At 40.2% G+C, this 13,616-nt stretch overlaps 1 protein-coding gene across 4 annotated transcripts in view; it reads left to right on the top strand.

The window, feature by feature from the left end:
* The window catches only part of TPPP (tubulin polymerization promoting protein), a 73,510-nt gene extending 73,194 nt beyond the window's left edge, over window positions 1-316 (top strand). For 3 of the 4 annotated variants that reach the window (XM_053938134.1, XM_053938173.1, XM_053938164.1), the window contains exon 5: window positions 26-185. In XM_053938134.1, the coding sequence (XP_053794109.1) occupies window positions 26-89 (64 nt within the window). In that variant the 3' untranslated portion in view covers window positions 90-185. Of the gene's footprint in view, window positions 1-25 lie in introns of all 4 variants that reach the window. The other variant, XM_053938152.1, reaches the window with a different exon arrangement.
* Window positions 317-13,616: the final 13,300 nt, after the last annotated feature.

Here is a 13,616-nt window from a genome sequence, read left to right as displayed (position 1 = left end):
TTCTCTTTTTCATGCTTCCAATCAGAGGTTGCCAATGCACATACTTCTTACCTTGCACAAACTCCTGTGTTCTCTGGATTCCTCTGTGAGCTCATGTCATATGTCAACTTGCCAGAAGACAAGTTGATCAGGAAAAAGAAGACTCTCTTCTGTGCTGGATTAATGAACTGACTTGAAGAATTGTCTGATGAGTGCCAGAGGGACAGCAAAGGAATGTGCAGGACTATGTGGCCAGGAGCCATGGATCAGGGAGTGAGGTAGGATCTCTGCCATGACAAGGAGGATACAGGAATAAAAGCTATTCTTTGCTGCACCAGCAAGGCATTCATTTCACTTATTTTTTCATTAAAATATTCTCATTGTTGCAAACCTGGAAAAAAAATTGTTTTATTTTTGTACTACTGCAAAAAGTTATAAAAAGTAGAAGTAAAACTAGCAAGTTTCATTTTAATAACAAAGAAAAAATCTTAGTGTAGTGCATGACAACCAGATTTTAAAGCAGTATGTGAAACCTAAGTGCTATTTCTCCTTCGCCACTTCCAGTCAATTGTTCAAGTTCTCACACCATTTTTTACATTATATCTTTTGAATATGTCAGGTGTTATATCACTACAGTTAACTGGAAAGGTGATCTGGTTGAAAGATAACCAACTGGGATATTTTTTGGTGTTCAAATGTAAATATAAATTCTTTTAGATTTATTTCAGCCTTCAGCCATACAAGCATCTTAGTGTTTGTGATAGGGAAGCAGCAGATACATTTGTTTTGTCAACACTACTGCTCAGCTTCAGTTCACATATAGACTTAATTGCTATCCCACCTGAGTCAGAAAAACTTCAAAAGTAGTAATATAGTGATGCCATTTTTTCAATAAAAAGACTTAAGAGGTAAAATAACTTTAGAACAGAAACTGATGACTTTTCCTTGGTCCTGAAACTTAAGACACGGTTAAGGGGTAAAGGGCTTTTACTTCGGTGTTTAATAAGGATCTTTACAGTGCACCACTTCACCAAGGTGGAATGCATCAAAATGCACACCCCCAGTACACGTATACAGTTTTATAGACCTTGCAAATTAGCACATTTAATAAAGATGCCTCAATGAGAGGCTTGAATGAATAGTGTGATATCTCCCCATCCCAAAGAATTCCCCCCTGGAGGGGCCTAATTCTAATTTACAGGATGTATTTTAAAGAGGACCTTGGTTTCTCAAGATAGCATAGGGCCTTCCAGCCTCCAACTGCGAGATCTCTGGGATGTTTGGTCTAACAGAATACCAGAATTATGCTAAGTTATCAGACTTAAAGAATTACAAGTATGCATGCTAAGAGTGCCTAAGATACAAAAAAGGTATATAAAATATATACTTTAAAAAAGGTGAAAAATCATCATGTCCCCAAAACAACTATTCAGGATCCCCATGTGAAGCACCTGGGATTCCCATGATGCTGCCAAGAGTTCTGTGATTTGCTGTGTTTGACTTCCTGTGAAATCATATTTGCTATTAAAGAGAAGTTCCTTCAAGTGTTGTCAGTTCAACATGCACAGGCAGTATGTTCTTCTGCATACTCACCCACTGGTGCAATATAATCTTCGTGAAAGAAAAAAAGTTTTAAATACTTATCCAAGCTCTAAGTCTACTTCACTCAGACTATTGCCAAAGGTTGGTTTGTTTCGGGTGCTTATTTTGAAATAGACTAAATCCATGCATGCATTCTGAAGTGCCTTCTAAATAGCTACAGGCAAATATATTTAGATGCTGATGGATCAAATGCAGAAGTACAGTTACCACCTCAGCATGAAACCTACCCACTTCTTAGGATACATGTCTCAGGAATCACCACCTTATTTACAGTGATATGTTGTAACAGGAATTAAACACTGAAAGTCCCTAATTTCAAAAATGTAACTATTGCAATGTGGCTCTGCACAGCTGACACCGTCCTAACCTTGTCTTCCATAGACTTTCAAGACTTTGTGTGTATTGGTTTCATCTTTCTTAACCCTAGCTGTTAAGAAAACTCCAACCAACCAACCAACCAACCAACCAACCAACCAACCAACCAACCAACCAACCATCCTTCCTTACCTCCAAACTAACCAATGCATTATGAAAGAGATCTAGGGATTTCAGGTGACTGATTTTTTTCAGACAATTTCAAAAAAGAGTAATTTTCTCCTGTGAGAAAAGAGCAAGGATGGCACATCACCTACTTCAGAGCAATAGGACAGGCCAGGTGGGGCATGACTGGGAACATCCATAACCTCAGCATATTTATAAGAAAGGCAAGTAATATCTTCTACACATTTTAATACTTAATTGGGTTAATACAAAATCCATTATGAAGCTATTCTGCAGTATATCAATAATTTGGTATTAAACGAAAATAGGAAACTTTAATTTCTTGTTGCTGTTTGAGGGGCATTTTTGGTGGTTTCTTAAATGGTAGAACTAGTAATATTAATTATATGGTACCCATTGCAAAAGGATGCTAGAAAAAACTATTATGTCTTTCAAATGCCACTTAATATGAAACCAGCCCTTGCTAAATACCCTGCATATGCACTCTCCAGGACAAAATAACCTCTATGCTTCCAGCTTTTCTTTGAAAACAAGTATTTATAGCAGGTGCATATTATGCAAATTAAATCACTCTGATATACAGGGAGAACACACATCAGGTACACAGATCTGAGTTTGATCTTCCTTAGGAAAGAAGCTATGGAACAATAAAAACTCAGTTTCTAAATATATTAGGGTCTTGCCCACAGAGAACATTTTAGATGTGTCATATGAGTCATAAATATAACCTTTTTTTTTTTTTCCTTTATGTAGAGGTAATTTATGAGAGAGATTGTGCATTTCCTGGGTTTTGTGGTAGTCTTGGGCCTATCTCTGCTGAACTCCATGACAGTATTTCTTTAGGAACAACTGTAAAGAAAAGGTGTTAATACAGTGCAGGAGGCATCCAGAGTAAAATCTAACCAGGATACAAGAAGCAAAAAATGTATTTCTAAACTGGGAACTCCTACTCTCAGTCTGTGTATCAGGCATTACCTTTATCCCTCCCCTGATTTAACTCCACATGTAGTGACGCTGTTGAGCAGGACGGGAACAGAGAACTTCAAATCAGAAGGCAAAGAGAATTAACTCTGATTTATTTCAAATGTACCGCTCTATATATAGGGAACATCATGTGGACTAATGTCATTGGTCTTAGAGTAAAAACATCTCACGGCATTGGTGTGCAGTGAATGACACACACCGGCAGAACATATCTATAAACAATGTGAATAACAAGATAGATTAGAGAATTATTTACATTCTTTCCCAACTGCTTCCCAGGCTCTCGCCTGGTTAGAAAACCTTTCTCTTTCTCTGTGACTGAGCTGAGAATACCCACAATGTGAAGAATTTATAAGCCTTAATGAGCTTAGTTTCCATATCTGAGAATGCTGTTTCCAAGTACCCTGGGATGTTAGAGCATTACATCATTTTCAAAAACTTTCAGTTTTCAGGCACTGAATTATGAAAAACACTTTGTATTTCACATTACTCAAAGTTCAAGAAACAATTCAAAATTTACTGAAGTATGCCAGTGGCACATCTAAATTAAGTTAGATCTTAAAGTCAGCTGCATCCTGGGCTGCATCAAAAGCAGTGTGGCCAGCAGGTAAAGGGAGGTGATTTACATTTGCTCCAGCTGAGACCCCACCTGGAATGCTGCATTCAGCTCTGGGGTCCTCAGCACTGAAAAGACATGGACCTGTTGGAGTGGTTCCAGAGAAAGGCTACAAAAATTATTAGAGAGGTGGAGCCTCTCTCCTCTGAAGAAAGACTGAGAGAGTTGGGGTTGTTCAGCTGAAGAAGAGAAGGCTCCGGGGAGAGTTTTTTGTAGCCTTTCTGAACTTAAAGGTGGCTTATAAGAAAAATGGGGACAGACTTTTTACCAGGGTGTTCTGTGATAGGAAAGGGGGAACAGTTTTAAACTAAAAGAGGGTAGATTTAGACTACATATAAGCAAGACATTTTTTATTATGAGGGTGGTGAAACACTGGAATAGGCTGCCCAGAAAGGTGTTATGTGTCCCACTCCTGGGAACATTCAAGGCCAGGTTTGGGCAGGGCTCTGGTCCTGTTGAAGATGTCCCTGTTCACTGCAGGGGATTGGAGTAGATGAGCTTTAAAGGTCATCCTTTAAAGGCCCAACCATCACCATTCTGTGGTTCTATGATCCATAATCTACTAATAGAGGTAAAGGTAATATCAGCTCAGCCAAAACAAATAACAGCTGCTGCCACTACCGGCAGATGATAGGAGTTTGGGAACCAATGGAAATTCGTATGCAGGAATTCCAAGCCTTCTGGCATATTTAAAGGAGAAAGATAAGGCAACCTGAGGGGTTTTTACCTGCAGCCTACAGTTGGAAACTTTTAAATCCTGCTCCTCCTATATCAACCTTCCTTCCAGGTATGTTCTCCTGTTTCTTTATTCTGCATTGACTTGGGTAGTAATTTAATACATTTTCATGGAATAACAGACAATGAAACCAGAATTATGCAAGAAATTTTTGCTGGATTACAAAATTAATTGTAATACTGCATGAGATAATGAACACCAGAGATGCTGCAAAGTAGAAAGATACATCACTAGAAATGAGGAAAAGAGAAAGAAGAGCAATGAGGAAAGACAACAAAAACAAAACACCCCTGTATATCAACTACCTTTTGATTTACTGAAATGAACAGGGCTAATGCCTTTATTAATGTTCAGCTCTTTATTAAAAAGATCAGCTCAACACAGAGCTCGCCCCCATTGTTGTAGCTTTCCCAGGTGGCCAAAAGGAAGGAGGCATGCAGAGTCTGTCACTGAAGTCCAGAGCAGCAGCTGTCCCTTCTTTCTTTGTGGCACACCGGTGGCCAGAGGATGAGGAGGCGTGGCGTGCAGAGTTGCTGAAGTCCAGAACAACAGCTGTTCCTGCTCCTTCCCTGGTGGCAGCACCAGGACTCTCTGCCTGGCTCCCTCCTTCTCACAGCCTAACCTAGTCTATTCTTTTAGGTGATGGTGACAGGTAAAAGTCAATCAGGGGATGTGTTTCCCTCTTCCTCAGCTAGGGCATTTATCTAGACCCCTCTACTGTGTTCAGTTTTTTATTTATGGTCCTTTTTATCTCCTAAAAATACTCCCATGATCCTAAGGGATTTTTATTTGCATATTAGTCCCAGAATGGCAGTGTGGAGGGGTGGGAGACTAGTTATCTCCAGGTAATTTAGAGAAAACAAACAGAGCAATTAGCTAATTAGCATTTCAATATCAGTACTTAGCTAGAGTTAGTAGTTTTTTAGTGTTGCCATGGGAACTAAGAAGGCCCTGCCCACTTCTCTGGGGAACACGTGGCAACTGTTCATTACATTTACCATATTAAGAAAGCAAATTTAAGAGCATATTTCTCTCTTCCAGTACTTTTATATACGTACATCTGAATAAGAACTTACACATTCTGATTTTGGAGAGATTTACATCCCTTGAGCACACAAAACAAACTACCACCTAAAATGCAAGATGACAAGGGACTTAATGAATCAGCAAACTATAACTATTTTGGTTATAGTTATATTCTGGTGTATGGTGTACACAGCAGCTAAAAATCAGTGTGTTCTTGTGGTGTGGGTGGGTTTTTTTCCTGGTGACTCTTACCAACAAAACACTATCTGCATTTTCTTCTGGTTGGGAGCACATTTTACTTGCTGCACTTGTAGGCAAAACAGAGAACAGTGCTTACGATTAACTGTTCAAAGAGGACAGTTATCTGTGGTGCCAAAACCCCAAACCTGGGTTTAATGGTCTGCTGACATAAACCACTGCGGTGTCATTTTATCAGTGCATGAATTGTTGGTCAGGGGAAAATGACACCAGTTAAATTTTCCTGTATTACAGTAACTGCAGTCGCTCAGGTTTGCAGTGAGCAGGAGCTGAGGGAGCACTGGTGTAGCACATACTCGTCTCTGCTTCGGCCCACTGCGAGGGGCTGTGTGCGGGCACGCCGCGATCAGCCACAGCCGCTCCCTCAGTCCCTGCTTCCCCTCCCGCCCCTCCCGGCCGGAGACGCCAACCGGCCCTGCACATATCTGGCCCAGAGCGGGCAGCGGCACCGCGGGGCTGGCAGGCTCCCCTCCTGCCGCTGCTGCGCTCCGTGTGGGGTGGGGGAAGCATGTGGGCTCGGGAGCAGCACGCGGAGTTGCGTGCTGCACTGCTACCCCTTGAAAACTGTTCACTTGAAATGTTTTGTTGATTGGTGATGAGAGGATAATTACATTCTGCTGTAAAGTTGATTTATGTCAGAAAATAAAATATGTTTTAACTTGATGGACTTCTTGAATTTTTTAAACTGCTGTGAGGACATTTTGAGCTGTAATATATTCATCAGCTGTTAATGCAGGCAATCAGTTTTTTACAGTTTCAGTTTAAAACAACAAACTGTGTTTCTGAAGAAGTCCGTAACATCCTCTAAACTGTAACCATGTTGCATTACTATCTTCAGCCTTGAAAGTGTTATATATGTAATTCGTGCAGTTGGGGGTGCATGTAATAAACTGTAGTTAATTCACAGATTAAGTTGCCGGGCACCTAATTAGCATTTTAAAAGCCCTAGCCAGCAGAAAACAATGACCACAAAGCTGGCCATTAGGTCACACCCAAGCGAATCACAAGCAGATGGCGTGGAGGACGGGACCTAGACTCAACATCCAGGAGGAAAGACAAGGAAGAGGACATCTAGATTCATCACTAGCTGATGATCTGCTGTGCAGAAGACATTGAAATAGAGATTTTTGGAGTTCACTTAAGTTAACAAAATGAATTAAGCATTTATACTTTAGTTTGTAGAGTTATGTATTGAATTTTAACCTTTTACTTAAGAAACCTCTGCCTGGTACAAAGGGCATAGGAAAATGCAAATTTCTGAAGCTTCTTGCATAAAGAACAATACCAGAGGAGGCAAGGAACCCAGATAAAGAAGCTCCTCTGTCTCCAAGCCTATCAAGACTGACAGACGTACTTAGATAAGCACCAAAGGACCAAAAGCGCACGCACAGAGAGGTAAAGTTCAAAAGTTCAGTCAAGAGGAAGACCACAATCTTCAGCCTCAGGACCACCAAGAGACACCCGTACGACCACCACGCGTGCCCAGAAGGGCGTGAACTTATTTAGCATGAGAGAGAAGGACAGGCGGGGCCAGGGGTTGAATATGTGTGAAAAAGTTGTGCAATGTATTGCATATGGAACACCTTTTGGAATAAAGGTGTGGGTCAGACTGAGGCTCAGGGCACAAGTTTTGGAGAGCTACCTCACTTGTGCTGGGTGCTGACATACATACCCACTTCATAACTACCCCAGGTTGTGGAGTCTATTTATTTATTCTGCATATCGCTTCAACATCAGCGGCCAAAATGCCTTCTCTATGAGAGAAGACTGCATGAATATGCAGCTTGCCACAATGACTTATAGCCAAAGGCGGAATAAAAAGTATAAAAACCCTCTGCAGAAATACAGTGGTGCGCAAACTGGACGGAGGCACTGACTCTGTCAGTTTGCACCCAGAGCTGCTCTGTAGACTGTGGGCGAATTCAGACTAAATTGTTATGCTTTAGCAAATAAATTTAGCTCTTAATTATTAATCCAGATTGGCTTGTCTCTATTTACAACAAAAGTGTCTCATCTTTTTACCTGACCGTACTGCCAGCCTTTTAAAAAATGATATAAAGACAAACTCTCTTGAGCACTGATAGTCTAACTGGTTTTATCTCTGTTGATCCTCCCAAAATATTTACATCATGTTGACTATGAATCTGATATATTTCCTTTCAGTATAAATAGGGAGTCTTTCTGTTGATTTAGAGGGAACTGGATTAATGATAAAGAACAGAGAAAAAGCCTGAGTAGTGGTGAATTTCTTAAATAGAAAACACACCAGATCTCCTCACAAGATCTGATCTTCTCACATTATCTTCTGCCTTAAGAACTGCTAAGTGTAAAATCTGTAGAGGTACTGTGAATTGGGACAGAGGACCAGAATGTATGTAGCTATGTTAATATCCAGATGGGTTATTACTATATTCCTCTATAACCTGAAGTGCAGGTTATACAGTGTATCTTTGTGTTACGGTTTTTAAGGGACGTTAGGAAGAAGGAAGAAAAGACTCAAAAGAGTAAAGTAGTTGCAACATTAATATCCATCGTGGTGTTAAACATCTGACTTCTGTGCTTTTTTTTCTCTTAAATCCTATACATTAAATAGCACCTTTATTGGATTATACTCATGTCACTCGAAATACCTGTGTAGCAAATCCAAACTTCTTCAGTCTTGATTTGGAAGGAACCCAGAATGATCATCAAGTTCAGCTCCCAACTCCACACAAAGCAACCTAAAAGCTGAACAGCATGTCAGAGCACTGTCCAAACACTCGCTGAGCACTAACAGCTTGGGGCCATGACCACCTCCCTGAGGAGGCTGTGCCAGTGCTTGGCCGCTCTCAGTGACAATCTCTTTTCTAATACCCAATCTGAACTTCCCCTGACACAGCCTTATGCCATTTCCTTGCATCCTGTCTCCCAGCATTCTTTCTGCTTAGTAGGAGATGTTTTTTTAAAGATTTTTTCCTTAATTTCATTTTTCATAGTAAACATAATTGTTCCCTATAATATAAGACTTTTTGTAGCTCAAACAGCTTACCTTTTTTATTTGATCTACTTTAGGCTACCTGCCATTCTTTATGTTAGCTGTTTAGAGCCTAATTTTGTCACCATTATAATATATGGCTGACTATCCATGTAGGCTTTTTGCAGTTCTTTTTCAGTTTTTGAAAATTGGATAGTATTTTATTGCTAACAGAATATACTCAACAATCTATTAAAGCCATTATTAGTTACTCTGAAATTAGTGTGCAAGACAAAAGCTCAAAGGTGAAACTTGAAAAGCATCAGGGTCAAATAAATATAATTGCCTTTAAAAAAACTTCATATAGTCAGGGTTTTTTTCATGTTATCATCTTCAAAGCAACCAAGCTGACACTTTTTTGCTAGTAAGTCTGGGAAGGATTTCTTCTCTTTTCTTATGGTCAAAGAAAACTTTCAGAGATTGGATGACAGTTTTAGACCACTGTCTATCCTAACTAAGTCAGACAGGAGTCTTTTGGCATAGATCTGTCAAAGTTTTGTCCAGATTTTAGTCTAATACTATTCTCAATTCAAATTCTGTAAGTATTAAAATGGATGAAAAAGAGAGAGTCTATTTACTATGTACATTGCCCATTCACCCTCAATTTAGATGTATTTTTCCCCTCATTTTATTCTGACCATACAAATTTTGCCAAGAATTAGAGGAAAAGGTTCTATAAAATAATAGCTATAAGTGAATATACCAAGTATACTGGGTATGGTGGTCAGCAGCATTTTCCTCTAAAAGTCTCCTGATTTTCAGCAATACTTGATCTTGTAATGTAGCCCATCTGGTTTTTCATCAGTGGAAATGCTAATCTAATAATTTTTTTCATGTTCAATGTTTCCATGGTTCATCATAGTAATGGATATGAAAACTAAGAAATGTACAGATCATTAATATTTTAAAAATTAATGTTGTTTAGACATAGAGAGAACAGTAACTTACCTCTACCATTACAGAATTTTGCAATACAAGTTTGTTAAAACAAAAGCTACTCTCACAAGCTTAAAACAGTATAGTTAGTTCCCAGAGTGCCTTCAACTGGACATAAACCAGGGGAAATGAAATGTTACTTTCCCAAAATCTTTTTGACATCCAAATCCTTTACATTCCTATTAAAAACAAACCCCACTCCATGTAAATCTACTAAGAAGTCCGTGCAATAAAACAGTCAAAAGAAGATTTTGAGTAGCTGTTGAAAGTTGCTGATAGGAAAAACAAGATTCACAAGAAAAGAAAGTGGTTTTATGCAGAGGTTTTTTGTTTGTTTGTTTGTTTTGTTTTTTTTTTGTTTTTTTGTTTTTTTTTTAGATTGACTCAGAAAAATAAGTCACCTGCATACCTGCATATGTGTAGAAATTGCATTCTGCTCATACACTGAAGGGTTAATGTGTCTAATCCATGTTCTGTTCAGTGGGATTTTTTTTTTCATTAATGATAGTTGTACAAATAATGCAGATTTTAAAATAAATTAATGCTTGTTATTCTGTGAAGGAAACACAGGAGAAAGTATTTTGATGTTCTGCCAGTATCCAAAAGTTTATCTTTAAATATAGTTTTAAGATGATAATGTCTGGGATTGTTTATATTATCTTTAGTAGGATTTCTACAACAAATGCATAGGAGAACTTGTTATGTTAAAATAGACATTGTAATGTATTTCCATGCATTGGGAAGATTTTTTTTTTTCATAGTGGAAATGTATTTTTGCAAGCATACACAGTTCTGAACCAAGTGCTAAATGCTAGATTTTTCAGAGCAGTATAGACAGTTTGTCTATAACAGTCAGAAATTTTTATTGCAGGCAACATATGATCAACTTTAAAGAAATTACGGCAAAAAAAGGAATAGATTAATTACATTGCAAATGAAGAGACTCAAACACAGTACTAAGTACCAGAATTTTCACCATCTGAATATCTCATTCTAATGTCAGTTATCTTAGTCCCAAAACAACATTACGTTGGTTGTGCTTATGTTCCCCTCTGCTAAGGACAGCTGCCATTCATGAAATGCTAATTTCCTATGTGCTTAATTTTTTGCTCAGCCATCAAGAATGATGCATAGTCATTAGAAATTAATCTGTCTGTTATTCTAACATTTGTTTGCAGGTCTCATGCAAGTGTATGCAAGGAAATTTCCAAAGGCATTGCTGGAAAGTGGGACCCAATGGACAATACTTTTTCTTGATGATTGATTTCTTGCCTGCTGTTTTTGCTCTTGAAAAATGTGTCCCAAAGAATTTCTTCCAGTGGAAGAAAACAATTTCTGAATGGAGTTATAGTAAAGCTAGAAAATACATTGTATTCAAGATAAAAGACTACATTTTTCTCTTAAGAGTCTAATTTAGGGGGGAAATTAGGAAGATCCTAGCCTCAGATTTATTGACCAGATGAGAAAGAGAGAATTGGAAGGTACTGGGTAAGGTTAAAAAAGCCTACGAAATGTTTTTGAAAAAATCTGTGGATTGAAAGTATTAGCATTGAAACAGCTACAAATGTGTTACCTCAGTTTCAAACTCATTTAAAATGTTTTTGATCAGACATCTCATGTTCCAGGAAACAAATACCAATATGTGTTAGAAAAAGAAAGACAGGAAGATTAAGGACACCTAAAAATATCTGACACTACATAATCATAAAATCATGCTACAAAGTGTAGCAACTTTGAGGATTCTGTAAGTGAATGGAATTCACTCTTTTGTCTGTTTCTGAGGTTTGCCATACCAGACTAAGAGTCAGTTCTTGCTTTGTGTGAGGCTGTTTCTTGGATGTCATGGAAGGGATCTCTTGTGGCCATGTGCCTAATCCCCATTCCCCCTGGTTCAAGGCATGGTTGGCTAAAGCAAGTTCCTTAATACCTTGTCTTTTCATTTCTGAACGTCTCCAAGGATGGACACTCCACAGCCTCTCTGTGCAACCTTATCCAGTGTTTGATCTCACCATAACAAATAAGGGGTTTTTTCTTATGTTTAAATGGTGTTTCCTGAATTTCAGTTTATGGCCATTGCCTGTTGTCCTTCCACTGGATACCACTGAGAAGAGTCTGGCTTTGTATACAGTGGGATTCTAACTCACCAGTTTTGCAGATGACACCAAGCTGAGTGCTGCAGTTGATGCAGGAGGGGAGGGATCCCATCCACAGGTACCATGACAGGTTTGAGCAGTGGGCCTCTGTGAACCTCATGAAGTGCAACAAGGCCAAGTCCTACACCTTGGTGTGGGCATTCCCCAATATCAACACAGACTGGAGAATGAAGGGATTGAGAGCAGGATTGGGAGCAGAAGAAGGATTTTAGGAAACACACTGGTAGATGAAAAATAGGACGTGACCCAGCAATGTGCACTTGCAGGCCAGAAAGCCAACCATGTCTTTGTCTGCATCAAAAGCAGCATTGCCAGCAGGTTGAGGGGATGGTTCTCCCCCTCTACTCTGATCTCATAGGACCCATCTTGAGTACTGCACCCACTTCTGGAGTTCTCAATACAAGAAAGACATGGATTTACTGGAGCAGGTTCAGAAGAGGGTATGAAAATTATTAGAGGGAGGATCGAACACCTCTCCTGTGGGGAATAAAATAAAGGGCTGAAGGAAGTTGTTCAGCCTGGAGAAGAAAAAGTTCCAGGGAAATATTTCAATATATAAAGGGAGTAATAAAAAAGACAGAGAAAGACAAGACTCTGAGCAAACAGATTGTTGCATCCTGGGATTGGGTTTAGATTAGGGGTTCTTATTTGTGTTAGCTAGCCAAATTCTATGTATCCTTGTACATCCCCCGTGTCTTCCCCCCCGCCACAGTATCTAGCCCCAGGCTGCCTGCCATTGCCCCTGCCACTCCTGTGACCACTCCCCTGTCTGGCCCCAGGAATCCCATGTCTGCCGCCCCATCCCCACGATCCCACTCAACCCAAAGCTCAGTGTCCACCCCTGTGGTATTTCAGTTGGTCACTGTCTCCACGTCATCACCGCGGCACCCGCACCAATTGGGCGGGGGGGCGTCTGCCCTCCCTATCATATCCCCTATATCATCCCACTCCCTCCCGGGTCCCGGCGCCATTTCCCCCATGTGGAGTGGGAAGTGCGGGTTGCTACCCCCCAGCAAGCTCTCCGTGACAATAAATCCTTCCCTCTTTCCTTCGTGGGTGATCTGGACATTTCCTTCCCTCTTTGCCTCAGACCCTCATGCGGGCGACAGAACCCAGCAGACCCCGACCGGCGTGCCAGCAGCAGTGGCACGCAGGAGAAAAGCAGCGGACCCGAGCATCCAGGGGGAGGCAGCGCCAAAGGGCACTGGAGCTGCTCTGGACCCGGGAGAAAGAGCGCGATGCTGCAACAGATCTGGTAAAAGAGACCCTACCATTGGCAGAGTGGTATCGGATCTCTGAAGGTTCCATTCAACCCAAATCATTCTATGGTTCTATGATTCTGTGATTCTATACAGGCAGCCAGTAACAGGACAAGGGGTAATGGCTTTAGACTACAAGTTTAGACTAAATGTTTGGAAGAAATTCTTTACTCAAAGGGTGGTAAAGCACTAGATTAGGTTGCTCACAGAAGTTGTGAATGCCCCACTGCTGGAAGTGTTGGAGGCCCGATTGGGTGGGGCCCTGCAAAACCTGATCTCATGGGTGGTATCCCTGCCCAAGGCAGTGGGCTTGGAACCAGGTGATCTTTAAGGTACCAGCCAACCCAAACCATTCTATAATTCTATACACCATTCAGATATACATCAACACTTGATAAGATCTCCCTTGAGTCTTCTCTACGAAACTAAATCCCAGCTCTCTTGGTCTTTCCTCATTTAAGTATCAATATATTTTCTTGACTCAACTGATACAAGCTTTCATTTCAATAAAAAGGGATGTTTTTGCAGGTCAGTGGTACAGTGCCAAAAATAA

This window comes from Vidua chalybeata, chromosome 1, assembly GCF_026979565.1.
Source record: "Vidua chalybeata isolate OUT-0048 chromosome 1, bVidCha1 merged haplotype, whole genome shotgun sequence".
NCBI lineage: Eukaryota > Metazoa > Chordata > Aves > Passeriformes > Viduidae > Vidua > Vidua chalybeata.
The sequence above is the reverse complement of the archived record's forward strand: the minus strand, read 5'-3'. Positions and strand labels throughout refer to the sequence as shown.